This window comes from Eriocheir sinensis, chromosome 64 (genome assembly GCF_024679095.1).
Source record: "Eriocheir sinensis breed Jianghai 21 chromosome 64, ASM2467909v1, whole genome shotgun sequence".
In the NCBI taxonomy this organism is placed as follows: Eukaryota; Metazoa; Arthropoda; class Malacostraca; order Decapoda; family Varunidae; genus Eriocheir; species Eriocheir sinensis.
Window position 1 is genome coordinate 3,949,832 of NC_066572.1, and position 18,407 is coordinate 3,968,238.

An 18,407-nucleotide genomic window follows, 5' to 3' on the forward strand; every position below is an offset into this window, starting at 1 on the left:
CTTCGCTCTCCCTTTCTTCATCTCCCTTCCCTTGCCTCCCTTCTTCTCTTCCCTTCCATCTCCATTCTTCCTCTCTCTCCCTCTTCAGACTCATCCTCTTCCTCCTCTCCCCTCCCCCATTTCTCTCTCTAAGCTCATCTCCCCACCTTCACTCTTTCCTTCCCTCCTCCTCCCCATACATACCCCATATTAAACTCCCCACCCCGTCCATCACCCCTAACTTACTCATCTCCCCATTTCCACCTCTCCCTTCCCTTCCCTTTCCCTATCCAGAGGTGCTCAACCCACTCAAGGAAGTTTAATGCGGCCCTCGGGAAGTAACCCAAAAATAACCTACTTATCACTATCATAATACGTAATATTTGTTCACATTTAATTTTGAGGATATGCAGCAATATAAATTATGATTGATATTACTATATATCTTATTATATGTTAACTTTTTGATGTTATTGTATTATGATAAAAACGCTATTGCACATCTAGCCGTGTGAATGTTGGTTAGATTCACTGATTTTGTTGGCGTGACCAGCTGTTTTTTTTTTTTAATAGACCTTGGCGCCTTGTCTTTTTACCCTAGAAAACAGGCTAATCTAGGCTTTTTTTAAATTCTCTCCTGCTCGGCTATTCCCTTCGCTCATGTCCCTGCCCTCATCCCCCCACTCATCCTCTCCATCAGTCCTGGTCACTGGCTCCCTACCCCTATCCAACCCAACCACTCTTTTTACCCTAGAAAACAGGCTAATCTAGGCTTTTTTTAAATTCTCTCCTGCTTGGCTATTCCCTTCGCTCATGTCCCTGCCCTCATCCCCTACTCATCCTCTCCATCAGTCCTGGTCTCTGGCTCCCTACCCCTATCCAACCCAACCACTCTTTTTACCCTAGAAAACAGGCTAATCTAGGCTTTTTTTAAATTCTCTCCTGCTCGGCTATTCCCTTCGCTCATGTCCCTGCCCTCATCCCCCCCCACTCATCCTCTCCATCAGTCCTGGTCTCTGGCTCCCTACCCCTATCCTACCCAACCACTCTTTTTACCCTAGAAAACAGGCTAATCTAGGCTTTTTTTAAATTCTCTCCAGCTCGGCTATTCCCTTCGCTCATGTCCCTGCCCTCATCCCCCACTCATCCTCTCCATCAGTCCTGGTCTCTGGCTCCCTACCCCTATCCTACCCAACCACTCCCTCCGGGCTTTCCCCACCGTTGCCCATCCACTCCTAGTGCCGTATTATAGGACAATTTCTCTTCTCACATCAACTATTTCTAAAGGTCAAAGAGGGGGTCAATCAGGTTCTAATGAGTGTTTCTTTAGGTTCACGGTACAGAAAAAGGGTCACACTACCACCAGGGTCATAAAACTACTCCTGGAAGTGCCAAAAACTCTTAGGAAAGCCTTGTTAATGTGTGTTTCTTTAGGTTCACGGTACAGAAAAAGGGTCACACTACCACCAGGGTCATAAAACTACTCCTGGAAGTGCCAAAAACTCTTAGGAAAGCCTCGTTAATGTGTGTTTCTTTAGGTTCACGGTGCAGAAGAAGGGTCACACTAACACCACGGTCATAAAACTACTCCTGGAAGTGCCATAAACTCTTAGGAAAGCCTTGTTAATGAGTTTCTTTAGGTTCACGGTGCAGAAGAAGGGTCACACTAACACCAGGGTCATAAAACTACTACTGGAAGTGCCGAAAACTCTTAGGAAAGCCTTGTCAAATTGGTGAACGTAGGTGACGGAATGTTTAAAAATACAGCCCCTAGCCCTCTCCCCTTACCCATCGTCCTCCACGCCACCTCCCCAGGACCCTACCCAACAGAGTTCCCCCACCCTCCATGCACACATCAGCCGATCCACGTTTCGCCTCTCCCTGCCCATCAGCGAAATGTCACTCATATACGGGTCATCACTTTATTGTAGCTTATAATTGCCCAGTTCCCCATGACCTGCAATTTATGTGAAGTGTTTTGATTATAACTCTATCCGGAGGGTTACAATATATACACAGCATAATCACCCCTTTCCAACACCATAGTCTCCCCTCCTTAACCACTTCTCCTCATACATAACGAATCTCCCTTCCCCATACCTCAATCTCACCCCATCATCCTCTCCTTCCCTTCTCCTCCCCACCCCATCATCTTTATCTTTCCCATCTCCCCACTTCCTCCTCCTCTTCCTTCCCTTTCACCCCATACATTTAACCTCCCCCTCCCTTTCCTACATATTCACCCCTCCCTCCCATCCCCTTCATTTCCCATCCCTCTCCCCTTCCTTCCCCTCTCTCCCCTTTTTTCCCTCCCCTCATATATCTAACCTCCCCTCCTCTTCCTACATACTCACCCATCCCTCCCCTTCCCTTCCCACCTCCCTTTCCCCCATATCTAACCACCCCATTTTTTTCTCTCCCCAGGGCTGTCATGGATGTGCAAGCTGGGGAGATGTGGGCTGGGGAGAGGGGCGCGGGGGAGCAGGGGGGGGCTGATCCTCCTGCTAACTGGGGTGTTGCTCTCCCTCCTCCTCCTCGCTCTCACCCCCCACCCCACCCCAGCCGAGCCCCTCCACCGGCTACGAAGAATTCATCAGGAGGAGGAAGATTATACAGGGGGAAAGGCGCCCCCCCCTGATAACGCCAAGTCGCCCCCAGTGGATGCTGCCCCCGCCCGCCCTGTGGTGAATTCCTTGGGGGGGTTGAGTAAGGTATGAGTGTGGGGAATTGGGGTGATGGGGAGGGAAGAGAAGGGAAGGAAGGGAAGGGAGGGGAGGGAAGGAGAAGGGGAAAGGGAGAATGGGAAGGGGAGGGAAAGGGAAAGGAAAGGGAGGGAAAGGGAGGGAAAGGGAAGGGAAGGGGAGGAAAAGGAAGGGAAGGAGAGGGATGGGAAGGGAAAGGGAAGAGGAGGAAAAGGAAAGGGAAGGAGGGGAAGGGAGGGGAGATTAGGAGGGAAAGCGGGGAAAGGAGGGAAGGGATGGAAAGGGAAGGGGAAGGATGGGAAGAGAAGGAAAGGGAAGGGAAGGGAAGAGAAGGGGAAGGGAAGGGAAGGGGATGGATGGTAAGAGAAGAAAAGGGAAGGGAAGGGAAGAGAAGGGGAAGGGAAGGGAAGGGGAAGGATGGGAAGGGAAGGGGAAGGATGGGAAGAGAAGGGAAGGGAAGGGAAGAGAAGGGAAGGGAAGGGAAGGGAAGGGGAAGGATGGGAAGAGAAGGGAAGGGAAGAGAAGGGAAGGGAAAGGAAGGGAAGGGAAGGGAACGGAAGGGAAAGGAAGGGAAGGGAAGGGAACGGAAGGGAAGGGAGGGAAGGGACAGGGGGATAGTGAAGGGATATTTGTGTGTGTGTGTGTGTGTGTGTGTGTGTGTGTGTGTGTGTGTGTGTGTGTGTTTTCGTTACTTGAGTTCATTTATCTAATTTGGGTTAGTGTGACGAGAGAGAGAGAGAGAGAGAGAGAGAGAGAGAGAGAGAGAGAGAGAGAGAGAGAGAGAGAGAGAGAGAGAGAGAGAGAGAGAGAGAGAGAGAGAGAGAGAGAGAATAACACTTGCAAACCCAAATCGTTACACACACACACACACACACACACACACACACACACACACACACACACACACACACACGCACACACACACACACACACACACACTCTCCCCCACTCACCACCCCTTCCCCCAAACAGGACCACATATCAGCACCACCACCACCACCACCACCGCCCAGCCTCAGCCAATCAGCGGCCAAGCCCAGCAACCAATCACAGCCATCCTCCGCCTTCAACCGTGACGTCTTGGCTGTGTTTTCGAAGGTACGGCGTTTTCTATATTTTTTTTTCACTCTAGACATTTTAGGAACATTTTAATATATTTTTGCCATTTTTCAGACATTTTAGGGCATTTTTTGAGATTTTAGACATTTTTTTAGACATTTGACATTTTTGGACAGACATTTTACATTATTTGATATTTTAGACATTTGACGTGACATTTTAGGCATTTATCGTGACATTTTAGGCATTTAACGTGACATTTTAGGCATTTAACGTGACATTTTAGGCATTTAATGTGACATTTTAGGCATTTAATGTGACATTTTAGGCTTTAACGTGGCATTTTAAGCTTTAACGTGACATTTTAAGCTTTAACGTAACATTTTAGGCATTTAACGTGACATTTTAGAAATTTAACGTGACCTTTTAGACATTTAACGTGACATTTTAAGACATTTTAGACATCTGTAGGAGACTTTATTTTCAAGAGATTTATTCAAGACACTTAAATTCAAGATATTGTTCCACTTTTACGAAATATATATTGAGACTTCTTTAATTCAGACATTTTCAAGGCATTTTTCAAAACATTTTAAGAGGACATTTTTTGCGAGACATTTTGACATTTTTTAAGAAGACATTTTTATACATTTTGACATTTTAGGTTCTTAAGACACTTTAAGACATTTTAGACACAACGTACGGCATTTGAGGACATTTTAAGGCATAGTCAGACATTTTTCGAGACACTTTTTATTATAATTCTAAGCGACTTTTTCTGTATAATCAGTGACGTGTTTCTGATATTGTGTGACATTTACGAAATACATCTGATGACATTTTTTGCATTTACATTTTTTTGTGGTTATTGTTGTTTGTGTTGCATTCCTGAACCAACATTTCTATTTATTAATCTATTTATCTATTTAATTATTTTATTCACGCATCGAATGTCTGATTTATATTTTCTGGGTTGCTGTATATCTAAGAATTTTTGATGTATTTTTTTCTTTATTTACTTTCTTTATAATAACTGATAAAAACGAATGTAAGGCCTTGGCTAAATTATGCTGATTAATATTATTATTATTATTATTATTGCAAGTCTAAATTTAACCCACGACTGAATATTAATGTTTGCAAGTCCACTAACTTTAACAGGCATGAATAATTAATAAAACTATAATAAAATAAATGATTAATAAAATATGAAGAATAATGGTTGCAGTGGTAGTTGTAGTAGTAGTAGTAGTAGTAGTCATACATTCTGATACACCCTTCAACACCTTAAATACATCATCACCCTTAATACATTTCCCTCGCCCTGTACACCCTAAAATACCTCATCATACACCCTACTTATTATCCCCAAATGATACACACCCTTACAAGCCTCCATGTCACCCGCAACACACCCAACGACACCCACACCGTCACCCACCACCTAATACATCCACACTTATCATGCAACCCACCCCCATATAGTTACCCATATCCACACCCACACCCAGCTCGTCACCCACTACGATATACACCCATACACTCATTTTTATAGCTGGGCGTTATCGCGATACTTTATCGCAGATAACAAATCGGGTTATCAGCCATCCGCTACTTATTTATATATATATATATATATATATATATATATATATATATATATATATATATATATATATATATATATATATATATATATATATATATATATATATATATATATATATATATATATATATGGGTATATTCTTGTTACTTTTGTAACCAAACTAGCGATAATCGATATTTTTTTCCGCCTCTCAGAAAAAAAAAAATGTTGTCTCCTCCCTACTGCGCAAGCGTGGCCCGGGCGCCCGGTGTTGTATGAAAAAACTTCGGGGTATGAAATATCTTCGATGAAGAGATTTCATACTTAGATCATCAACATTAAAACACTAGGTTATTTTTTATGTTAGACTCAAAAATCAATATATCAAAGAGAACAATCATTTAACTTTGCCCCAAAAATGATTATTCACTGCCTCAAATTTGATATTCCATATTCGTTTGTGAGCATGCCATGGTGTTGAAGGCACCCGGTGTTGTGTTATTTGGTGTCCCATCGTCAAAAGCTGGTGCTTTTGTTTACAAACACTGGTCTCTCGTGAACTGTGCATGTTCAGACCAGTAAACGTAGCTCTGTACAGTCTCACAAAGCTTTTTAACCGTAATTAAGAGTTGCTGGAAGGCTGAATCAGACATACAGTACCACCATCCTCGCTGTTTCTAGAACGACACTGTACATATAAATACAACTCGTACAGAGTGTCGTTCTAGAAACAGCGGGGATGGTGGTAGTGGTACTGTATGTCTGATTCAGCCTTCCAGCAACTCTTAATTACGATTAAAAAGCTTTGTGAGACTGTACAGGTCTACGCTTGCTGGTCTGAGCATGCGCAGTTCACGAGAGACCAGTGTTTGTAAACAAAAGCGCCAACTTTTGACGATGGGGACGCCAAATAACACAACACCGGTTCAGGCGTTTCTAGTATTACCGTCCATATGTAGTACGTGTCAACGTGTGGTTTTCAGGTTTTGTAAGTTTTCTAAAATACAGATAATGAAAATTTGAATTCATCTGTTTTTATTTGAAATATCAATATAGCATCGTTTTCGCCAATCGGATATCGCTAGCTAGTATCGGAATTGTGGATTTATATCGGGTATCGGTTAACGGTTATCGCTTATATTTGTACCACCAGTTAACGAATATCGGTTATCACCGATAAGGTTCTCCATTATCAGTTATCAGTTATCGGGAATAAGGTTTACTGTTATCGTGCCCAGCTATGCTCATTTTACATGCCACCCAACACACATACACCCACACACCACCCACTCACTACACCCGAGAATAGCACATCACCCATCCCCCCCCTCCCCCTTTCAACGCCCCCTCCCACTCCACAACCACCACGTCACCCCCCCCCCCCCCTGCAGCTCGCCCAAGCCCCCCCACGGACGCACGAGGGTCGAGTTCAGCTGGCGCGGGTGCAGGAGGCGGCCCTGACGGCGCTAAACTATGGGTACAAGCTGACGAAGGCTCAACAGGCGGTGCTCAACAACCTCAACCCACAGGCGAGGCGGGACTTGGAGGACCGCTTGGCCAAGGTGAGGAGGAGGAGGAGGAGGAGGAGGTGGAGGAGGTGGAGGGAAGAGAGAGTGAGAGGAAGGAGGAAATGGGAAGGGTAAGGGAGGGAAGGAAAGGGAAGGAAGGGAAGGAGGAAATTGTTAGGAGAGAAGGAGGGAAAAGAGAGAGAAAGGGGAAGAGTGAGGGGGAAAGGAGATTGGAGGAGGAGGAGGAGGGAAGAGAGAGTGAGAGGAAGGAGGAAATGGGAAGGGTAAGGAAGGGAAAGGGGAAATTGTTAGGAGAGAAGGAGGGAAAAGAGAGAGAAAGGGGAAGAGTGAGGGGGAAAGGAGATTGGAGGAGGAGGAGGAGGGAAGAGAGAGTGAGAGGAAGGAGGAAATGGGAAGGGTAAGGGAGGGAAGGAAAGGGAAGGAAGGGAAGGGGGAAATTGTTAGGAGAGGAGGGAAAAGAGAGAGAAAGGGGAAGAGTGAGGGGGAAAGGAGATTGGAGGAGGAGGAGGAGGAGGGAAGAGAGAGTGAGAGGAAGGAGGAAATGTGAAGGGTAAGGGAGGGAAGGAAGGGAAGGAGGAAATAGTTAGAAGAGGAGGAGGGAAGGGAGAGAAAAGGGAAGAGTGAGGGGGAAGGAGATTGGAGGAAAGAGGAGGAGGTGGAGGAGGAGGGAAGAGAGAGTGAGAGGAAGGAGGAAATGGGAAGGGTAAGGGAGGGAAGGAAAGGGAAGGAAGGGAAGGGGGAAATATAGTTAGAAGAGGAGGGAAGGGAGAGAAAGGGTGAGAAAGGAAGGGGAAGGAAGGAAAGGGGAGAAAGGGATGGTGAAGGAATAGGGGAGAGGAAGGGAGGAAAGAGAGAGGGAGGGAGGGAGAGAAAGGGGGGTGGTAAGAGGAGGGGAGGAAAGAGGGAGGAGAAGGGAGAGAGGGAAGAAGAGGAGGGGAGGGATGGGGAAGAGAAGTATGATGGGGTAAGGAAAGGGAGGAAAAACGAGAGATGGAGGGAGGGAACAGGAGAGAAGGGGGATGGAGGGAGGGAAGGAAAGGGAAGGGGGAAGGGTGACTGATTGAGGAAGGGGGGGAACAGGAGAGAAGGGGGATGGAGGGAGGGAAGGAAAGGGAAGGGGGAAGGGTGATTGATTGAGGAAGGGAGGGAACAGGAGAAGGGTGATGAAGGGAGGGAAGGAAAGGGAAGGTGGAGGAAGCGGGGAAGGGTGACTGATTGAGGAAGGGAGGGAAGGAAGGAGGGAGAGAGGAGAGAGAGGAGGAAGGAGGGCGGAGAAAAAAATTTGAACCTAAAAGAATAAAAAAAAAAAAAAAATTGAACCTAAAAATAAAAATAAATTGAAACCAAATAAAATAAAATAAAAATAACCTCAAAATACAAATAAAGAAAAAATGAACCCAAAATCATAAACCTCCAATCATGAAGTAAGTAAAATCTATTGAAAGGCCTGTAAATATATGCATAAGAACACCTGTGTGTCTGCTAATTAACCTGGTGATAATTAACTGTGCTTGGGGTTAACAATGCTACTAACACTAACAATATATTCTTAGGCAACTATATACATTGCAGCAGTACAGTCTGTTTATGCGTGTGGCGAGGATGTTGAGATCTCAGAAAGTTTCACGCATCTTGGCAGCGTAGTTCATAACAACGGTGAGTCTGGCCAGGAAGTGTTATGGACTCGCTCAGCACGGGTATATGGCGTTGTCGATACCTGTGTAGGACAAAGATTCGGATCCTCAAGTCCCTCGTGCTCCCTGTCTTACTCTGTGGCTGTGAGACATGGACACTAAATGGGGACTTGGAGAGGCGGGTTGATGCCTTTGGTAATAAGTGTCTACGCAGAATCTTGGGATATCGCTGGAATGACTTTGTGTCAAACCGGCGACTACTCCGTGAGACTGATTCCACATGTATTACCTGCATAGTCCGTCAACGCCAACTCCGGCTATACGGGCACGTGGCACGCTGCCCAGAGGCTGACCCTGCTCACCGGGTTGTTGATGTAAGAGGCAACCTTGAGTGGAGGAGGCCAAGGGGATCTGATTGATTGATAACTATATATATTTTTTCCTTCTATTTTGGTTGATTTTTGTTTTGCTTTAGATAAGGTGGCGAATATGTGTGTGTGTGTGTGTGTGTGTGTGTGTGTGTGTGTGTGTGTGTGTGTGTGTGTGTGTGTGTGTGTGTGTGTGAGAGAGAGAGAGAGAGAGAGAGAGAGAGAGAGAGAGAGAGAGAGAGAGAGAGAGAGAGAGAGAGAGAGAGAGAGAGAGAGAGAGAGAGAGAGAGAGAGAGAGAGAGAGAGAGAGAGAGAGAGAGAGAGAGAGAGAGAGAGACTTTACAACAGCATACATAAGATTTCATGTAATTATTTTGTTAGTTGATATTAGCAAAGGCTATAGTGAGTGGCTTTAAGATCACCAAACCACTAACCTTCCGACACACACACACACACACACACCATCTCCCTTCTATCCCTTCCTAACAATCCTTGGCGCAGTGGTTAGCAAGCCTACCTACAAATCCATGGGGCTGGGTTCGAATCCTGCAACTCACCCAGCTGTTCATCCTTCCTTTGTGATGTCACCTGCCCCCACAGACTCAAGGACAAGGAGACTAAGATGAGCACTGAGGCTATGCGCTGCTTTAATGTATACCCAAACATCATCCTGCTATCCCTTCATAAGAATCTCTATATCCCTGTTAGTCATCTCATTGCGTTTCCTATATGTCTATGGGTTGCTTTATAAGACATTTCGCCGCCCAAGAACACCTATTTGACAAGGCTTTCATGGGAGCTGTGGGGGTAATGGAGGAAAGAAAAGGAGGAGAGGAGGAGGGATGGGAGAGAAAGAGGAAGATTGAGGGGAAGGGAGATGGGAGGAAAGAGGGAAGAAAGGAAGAGGAGGAAGGGGAAGGAAGGGAAGGGGGAAATAGAAGAGGAGGGATGGGAGGGAAAGAGGAAGAGTGAAGGGGTAAGGAGATGGGAGGAAAGAGGGAAGAATGGGCGAGAAAGGAAGAGGAAGTTGAAGGAAGGGAAGGGGAGGGGAGAAGAGAATGGTCAGGGGCAGTGGCGTACCGAAGGGGGGGGCCATGGGGCCATCGCCCCCCCCTTTAGCAAAGAAAAAATAATAATGAATAAATAAATATTACAGGAAAATAATAGGAATATGTATATTAGTATTACGATTACGAATGTGTGTGTGTGTGTGTGTGTGTGTGTGTGTGTGTGTGTGTGTGTGGAGTTGAGAGCTCAGTGGCACCGAGTGACCGAGTTATCTCCCTTTTGGTTTTGTTTTGAGTTAATGGTATGATTAAGGTGTGCTCTGAGTGATAAAAAAGTAAGGTGTTAAATGATGGTTCATAAAATTGTGTGAAGAGTGCGACGTCAAGCTGTCACCTGAAAGCGGCGGAGGGTGTTTGTAGCGGGAGACAGGAAGAAGAGGAACACGAGATTGGGATGGCTCTGGCAGAGAGGGAGAGAGAGCACAAGTCGTAAGTGTGCCTTCTCTCCTTCTTGCCTCTCATATTTACTTGATTTTAGGTGTAAGGTGCTGTCAGAGTGATTGGAGGACTATATAATTATACCACTGAGGCAGCAAGCGAACTTGTCTGGTGACAGTGGTGAGTATGTAATGACTGATTCTGTATTATGACGGGGAGAGTGGCAGGCGACGCTACACACGTATGGGACCTGTGACGTCGACCTTTGCCGCTATATTACCACCTTTAATGACCGTTTTGTGCTTGACAGTGGACAGTGTAGAGTGGCTGAGTGACTATTGTGTGTTCAGCACCTGAACAATGGAGCTGCTGAGTTGAATAAGAGCAGGTGATCTATTTTGAGAAACATTCATTGACGACGTATATAGGCTCGCGTGGCCGAAGCCTATTCATGTTAGCCGTATAATATTTTCTGACCACAAATTCCAAATTTCTGAAAATTATGATTGATAGACTTCACTTTCTTTTTATGTAGTACTTTTTTTTTCTATAGCGTGAGTCATTTCTTGAATTCCCGCAGGCTTGGGATTTGTGCCTTTCCATTCTTTGCATATTTCCTCCTTGGTCACAACACGCCAGAAAACGCTTCACGTAGGAAAGTCACCACTGACTCGGCTGATGCCCCGGATAATTACGTTAATCAGGTAGGTAAATAATGAAATAATGATTAAGAATAATTACTGCAAAACACGTTAGGTGAAGAATCCGCAGCCAAGCCTAATCTAAAGCAATAAGTGACCCAGGTTTTCTCATGAGTTTGGAAGTGCTCAGCTCAGTTCTAAGTGTCACTAAACCCTTGCCAGAAAAGCTGCAGGGGTCACAACAAGAACTGATGGTGCTCTTGGAAGTGTAGCTACACAGAGCTGCATAGATGCATTTCAGTCCTATCGTGATGGAAATAAGTTCAACCGACTTTTTGCCCAAGCTGAGGAAAGGTACGGAAGCCAGAAGCCTTGAACAATCAGTGGTCATCAGAAACATAATTAAGGCTAACACTCCAACAGCAACTCCATAGGAGTACTATCGAAGAGCTGTTTTTCTCCCATTTTCGGACACTGCTATAGCACAACTCAGGGAAAGGTTTGCATCTAAACACATTAGGAGTTTGTTGTTGGGAAATCTTGTTCCCTCTCTTTCAGTTGATACTTATTTTAGTGAACCGAAGGAGGCAGTTGAATTTTATGGAAAATTTCTTGATGGAGATGCAGATCTCGTTGAAGATGAATATCTACGGGGCAGAGTTATTGGAAGCGTCGTGAATCTCATGAGAGGTCAAAGCAAGTTGTTGAGACATTGGCATGTGCCCAAAAAATTGGGCACATACCCAAATTTTTCCACCTTATTGCAATTTTTTCAACCCTACCTGTTAGCACTTCCACCAATGAGCGATCCTTTAGTGCCCTTAAATTGCTTAAAACATACCTTAGGAACGCAATGACTGAAAGTCGTTTAAATGGACTGGCCTTACTTTGTCTATTGTGAAACAAATCTTGATCATGAAGTCCTTGATGAATTTGCACGTAAGAACAGACGCATAAATTTGAGTAAACCAGTTTCACTGTATTGTTGTTAACAGTAACTAATCTAAGTCATCTAGTTAATTTTTATTTTATATTCATAAAATGCCTGACCCAGTTTTCATGTATCTTGTACGTAAAAATATGTATTACAGCAGCAGCCTGTATAAACGAAGATTATACATGTTATATGAATATAAAAAAAAATTTCCTTGCCAGTATATAACTTTTTTATGAGAACATGTAGTTTTAATTTAAAGTAAATAGTGTTGTTTCAAGGGTAAATTTTTGCAGTCCAAATTACATAAATGAACAAGATTCTAAAAGTAATGTTCACTCATGTAACATGAAATTAGTACTTTAAAGATTATTTAAATCTCCCAGATTTACGTTGTAATTATATGCTACCAACAAACTTCTAAAATGTACAATGTATGTATATGTATGTATCAATGCATGTATGTATAAAAAATAATAACTTTACCCTCGCGATCTAACCCGAATCCTCAAGCTGCATGGGATCCCTGCGCTTGCAATAATACTGGACGCAGAAAAAAAAAAAATAAATAAATAAAAAATAAATAAATAATATATATATATATATATATATATATATATATATATATATATATATATATATATATATATATATATATATATTGGCCCCCCCCTTTTCAATTTTCTGGGTACGCCACTGGTCAGGGGTGGTAATGTGACCCTTCCTTTGTACCGTGAACCTCAAGAAACACTCATTAGAACCTGACTGACCCCCTCTTTGACCTTTAGAAGTAGCTGATGTGAGATGCGAGTGTCTTATAATACCTACCTATGTCTTTAGTCTGTATTCTTAATCCAGTAGCAGCGACGGGCCAGATTTGTGGTTTTACTGTGTAGCAGCGACGGGCCAGATTTGTGGTTTTACTGTGTAGCAGCGACGGGCCAGATTTGTGGTTTTACTGTGTAGCAGCGACGGGCCAGATTTGTGGTTTTACTGTGTAGCAGCGACGGGCCAGATTTGTGGTTTTACTGTGTAGCAGCGACGGGCCAGATTTGTGGCTTTACCGTGTAGCAGCGACGGGCCAGATTTGTGGCTTTACCGTGTAGCAGCGACGGGCCAGATTTGTGGCTTTACCGTGTAGCAGCGACGGGCCAGATTTGTGGCTTTACCGTGTAGCAGCGACGGGCCAGATTTGTGGCTTTACCGTGTAGCAGCGACGGGCCAGATTTGTGGCTTTACTGTGTAGCAGCGACGGGCCAGATTTGTGGCTTTACCGTGTAGCAGCGACGGGCCAGATTTGTGGTTATACTGTGTAGCAGTGACGGGCCAGATTTGTGGTTTTACTGTGTAGCAGCGACGGGCCAGATTTGTGGTTTTACCGTGTAGCAGTGACGGGCCAGATTTGTGGTTATACTGTGTAGCAGTGACGGGCCAGATTTGTGGTTTTACTGTGTAGCGGCGACGGGCCAAATTTGTGGCTTTACCGCAGCAGCGACGCCAAATTTGTGGTTTTACTGTAGCAGCGACGGGCCACATTTGTGGTTTTACTGGGTAGCAGCGAAGGGCCACATTTGTGGCTTTACCGTGTAGCAGCGACGGGCCAGATTTGTGGCTTTACCGTGTAGCAGCGACGGCCAGATTTGTGGCTTTACCGTAGCAGCGACGGCCAGATTTGTGGCTTTACCATGTAGCAGCGACGGGCCAGATTTGTGGCTTTACCATGTAGCAGCGACGGCCAAATTTGTGGTTTTACCGTAGCAGCGACGGCCAAATTTGTGGCTTTACCGTGTAGCAGCGACGGGCCAAATTTGTGGCTTTACCGTGTAGCAGCGACGGGCCAAATTTGTGGCTTTACCGTGTAGCAGCGACAGGCCAAATTTGTGGCTTTACCGTGTAGCAGCGATGGGCCAAATTTGTGCCATGATATAAACCCCAAAAATAGATGATGCATAAACTGATCACAAATCTCTCTTAGCTATTGCGCTGGACATATCAAAAGCTGTTGATAGGGTCTGGCACAAATCTTTGCTTTCCAAACTACCCTCCTGCGGTTTCTATCCTTCTCTCGGTATCTTTATCTCCAGTTTCCTTTCTGACCGGTCTATTTCTGCCGTGGTAGACGGTCACTGTTTTTCCCCTAAATCTATTAACAGTGGTGTCACACAGGGTTCTGCCCTATCTCCCACTCTTTTTCTGTTGTTCATTGATGATCTTCTTTCCACAACGAACTGTCCTATCCATTCCTACGCCGATGATTCCACTCTGCATTACTCAACTTCTTTTAATAGAATACCCACCCTACAGGAACTTAATGACTCAAGGCTGGAGGCTGCAGAACGCTTAGCCTCAGACCTTACTATTATTTCTGATTGGGGCAAGAAGAACCTGGTGTCCTTCAACGCCTCAAAAACACAGTTTCTCCACCTATCCACTCAACACAATCTTCCAAACAACTATCCCCTATTCTTTGACAACACCCAGCTATCACCTTCCTCAACACTAAACATCCTCGGTCTATCCTTAACTCAAAATCTCAACTGGAAACTTCATATCTCATCTCTTACTAAATCAGCTTCCTCGAGGCTGAGCGTTCTGTACCGTCTCCGCCAGTTCTTCTCCCCTGCACAGTTGCTGTCCATATACAGGGGCCTTGTCCGCCCTCGTATGGAGTATGCATCTCATGTGTGGGGGGGCTCCACTCACACAGCTCTTCTGGACAGAGTGGAGGCTAAGGCTCTTCGTCTCATCAGCTCTCCTCCTCATACTGATAGTCTTCTACCTCTTAAATTCCGCCGCAATGTTGCCTCTCTTTCTATCTTCTATCGATATTTCCACGCTGACTGCTCTTCTGAACTTGCTAACTGCATGCCTCCCCCCCTCCCACGGCCCCGCTGCACTCGACTTTCTACTCATGCTCATCCCTATACTGTCCAAACCCCTTATGCAAGAGTTAACCAGCATCTTCACTCTTTCATCCCTCACACTGGTAAACTCTGGAACAATCTTCCTTCATCTGTATTTCCTCCTGCCTACGACTTGAACTCTTTCAAGAGGAGGGTATCTGGCCATCTCTCCTCCCGTATTTGATCTTGCTTTCGGCCACCTCTTTTGTTTCTTTTTTAAGAACAGCGAGTAGCGGGCTTTTTTTTTTTATTGTTTTCTTTTTTTGTGTGCCCTTGAGCTGCCTCCTTTGTTGTTAAAAAAAAAAAAAAAAAAAAAAATGCATTGATATATATAATGAAATGGTCACTTGTAACAATATTGCCCCCCCCCCCCCCCCTCTCTCTCTCTCTCTCTCTCTCTCTCTCTCCAGTCCCTAGTTTGGTAGTTATCTTTTTTCCATTCCTCCCTCATTTATTCTTTGCCTTATTTTCATTCCCTTTCCTTATTTACTAAACGTAAATTCGCCTTTATTCTCTCTCTCTCTCTCTCTCTCTCTCTCTCTCTCTCTCTCTCTCTCTCTCGCGTCATTACCTCTTTTTCCTTTTAATAATCTCTAAATGGCTTCGTTTAAAACCCGGTAGCAGCAGGGATCATGTTTCTTAATGGTCCCTCCAAGCGAGAAAAATGAGAAAAAATCACCCCTCACACAAACCATTTCATAATATATATCAAAGCATTTGTGATCAGATTATGCATCATCTATTTTTGGGGGTTTATATCATGGCACAAATTTGGCCCGTCGCTGCTACACGGTAAAGCCACAAATTTGGCCCGTCACTGCTACACGGTAAAGCCACAAATTTGGCCCGTCGCTGCTACACGGTAAAGCCACAAATTTGGCCCGTCGCTGCTACACGGTAAAGCCACAAATTTGGCCCGTCGCTGCTACACGGTAAAGCCACAAATTTGGCCCGTTGCTGCTACACGGTAAAGCCACAAATTTGGCCCGTCGGCCGTCGCTGCTACACGGTAAAGCCACAAATTTGGCCCGTCACTGCTACACGGTAAAGCCACAAATTTGGCCCGTCGCTGCTACACGGTAAAGCCACAAATTTGGCCCGTCACTGCTACACGGTAAAGCCACAAATTTGGCCCGTCGCTGCTACACGGTAAAGCCACAAATTTGGCCCGTCGCTGCTACCGGGGGAAAATCACCCATGAAAACCCTTAATGTTTCAGCCTTAATGTACACCCCCATTCCCATTCCCCTTATTCCTTATATATACCCCCCAAATTCCCTATATGAGGTCCCTGCGGAGAATGGTACACCAGCGCCGGACAGTGCTATCCCACAGTCCCTCAATGAATTTTCGCATGCTTGTTATGGATGGGGAGAAATTCCACTGACAAGGTTGGAAAACTATATACTCACACACAATTTATATCCTTAACTATGTCTTCCTGCATATCGAAAAAGCCTTGCAGGGGACAGATTCACAAGCGCTATTAGGCTGAACATGCTACCGTGGGTGCTTCATGCAACACCCACTTTTCCAGGCATTTTTTATTTATTTATTTTTTTTTTTACACCTATAGTGCTGGTAGGCCTTCTTGGTTGGTCCTGGTGTTCGGCCCCAGCTCGTCATGGCGCAGGCAAGTGTTTATAGTGGCGCCATCTATTCTTGCCTCATGCTGCCCCCCGGAGCTCATTCTTGGTTTCCCTTGGACAGTTCCTCTTGAGTCCAGGTTGATGGGTGGTCTTCAGGGCAGCATGTGGATAGTCTTAGGCCACTCGGCGGTGACTGAAAAATCCCAGGTGGTAGCGGTGGATTCGAACCCGCAGGACCGGCGCGCTAACCACTCAGCCACCACCTCTCCAAATGTGTATTAATCTTTGCAAGAAATCAGCATCACTTCACCTATGACTCTGAACGTGATTTCCCGCACTATAAAAAAGCAGCGCGGGGTTCTATGTAGACGGCCCTTGTGAACCGTTCTCCGCGTGGGGCCTCATATACCTTAATAATATCCCAACATCATCAACTTTTCCCTTCCCCACAGACGCGGCAGGCCCAGGATCGCGTTTACCTGTCACACCTGCGGACGAGGGGACAGGTGCTGAAGCGGGCTGGGGGAGGCGAGGAGGTTGTGTCCACCGCTAAGCAAGTTGTACGGTTCCCCATCAGGTTAAAGAAGATTCCCCCGGCACAGTGGCCCGACCAGTACAAGCTATATTACAACCTGTGAGTGTGTGTGTGTGTGTGTGTGTGTGTGTGTGTGTGTGTGTTTATGTATGAGAAAAAGTCAGACACAATCTCCTCTTTCTAAAACCGTGCAACTGAAATTTTATGTGTGTGTGTGTGTGTGTGTGTGTGTGTGTGTGTGTGTGTGTGTGTGTGTGTGTGTGTGTGTGTGTGTTTCCTTCTGTTTATTTCCTTTTTCCTTGTGTTTTTCCTTTTTCCTTCTTGTATTTTCCTTTCCTTCGCTTCTTTCTCTCCCTATCTTCTCTTCTTTCTCCTCCTTCTCTCTGTTTATTTGCCTCCTTGTCCTCCTTCCTTCTTTGTCTTTCCCTTCCTCCTCCTCTTCTTCTTCTTCTTCTTCTTCTTCTTGTCTTTGAATTTCCTTCCTCTTCTGTCTTTCAATCTTCTCTTTCCTCCTTCTCTCTATTCAGTTACTTCTCCCGCTGTTTCCTCCTTCTCCTCCTTCCTCCGTTTCCTTCTCTCCTTTATATCTCCTTCTTCCATATTTATTTGTTTATTTTTCTCCTAACTGTTCCCTGATTCTCTATTCTCCTCTCTCTCTCTCTCTCTCTCTCTCTCTCTCTCTCTCTCTCTCTCCTCCTTCCTCTCCTCCTTCCTCTCCTTCAAATCTCTACTCCTTTCCTCTTCATCTTCTCCCCTCCTCCTCTTCCTTCCTCCTCCTCCTTAGCAAGCAAGCAGGATACAGAAAAACACAAAAAAACTCAAATCTAACACAAAACACACACACACACAAGCTAAGGAGTTCAGGGCAATACACATATGGGCTAAGTGGATGTGGAGATATCTGACTGGCCTCTTGCAGACTCCTTATGTTATCTCCCTCACTCTCAGGACACACTACCCCTGGGTCAAGAGTGAAGGATGCAAGAACTTCAGGACCTCTTTTGCACCCCCTGGCAGCCTTCCCCCCCGTGGCCTGGCGTCCTTCCCCTCGTCTGGCAACACTTGGGTCAGGTGAGAATGCAAAGATGGTGCCTAAGAACAGAAGCAAGTTGACAGTATCAGCTCTACGGACGCCCAGGGAACCATTGCATTGCCTGAGTTTATCTTCACTATTGCTTAACACGAACTTTGCATGTCACGACACACACGAGAAGTTAATCAGCTGTTCAAAGGCTAATATAAAGGGATAAAGGGTAAAGGGCAGCTGTTGTGAGGTCTGTTGCAACTCCTCTTCTGTGATCATCTGAGGGAGGGGCATCAAAACAGACAGATGGATGGATAGACAGACAGACAGCATTAAATAAGCACTATGTAACATCTCTCTCTCTTTTTCCAGGTATTTAATAGAGGGAGCCACAGGTATCTTCACTGGGTCCATGTATGATGACACCTCGCTAATGAGAAAAGGTGAGGAAGGAAAGGACAGGTAGAACTTAATCAG

At 45.2% G+C, this 18,407-nt stretch overlaps 2 protein-coding genes across 2 annotated transcripts in view; one reads left to right on the forward strand and one right to left on the reverse strand.

The window, feature by feature from the left end:
• LOC126987308 (uncharacterized) overlaps window positions 1–18,407 on the reverse strand; it is a 385,727-nt gene that overhangs the window by 334,168 nt on the left and 33,152 nt on the right. The gene's annotated exons all lie outside the window — the stretch shown is intronic.
• Window positions 1–18,407, forward strand: part of LOC126987310 (WSCD family member AGAP003962-like) — a 67,560-nt gene that overhangs the window by 38,030 nt on the left and 11,123 nt on the right. The window contains exons 2-7 of the mRNA XM_050844233.1: window positions 2,404–2,690; window positions 3,654–3,779; window positions 6,720–6,890; window positions 16,824–17,005; window positions 17,855–17,977; window positions 18,303–18,373. Of these exons, the coding sequence (XP_050700190.1) occupies window positions 2,404–2,690; window positions 3,654–3,779; window positions 6,720–6,890; window positions 16,824–17,005; window positions 17,855–17,977; window positions 18,303–18,373 (960 nt within the window). The remainder of the gene's footprint in view (window positions 1–2,403; window positions 2,691–3,653; window positions 3,780–6,719; window positions 6,891–16,823; window positions 17,006–17,854; window positions 17,978–18,302; window positions 18,374–18,407) is intronic.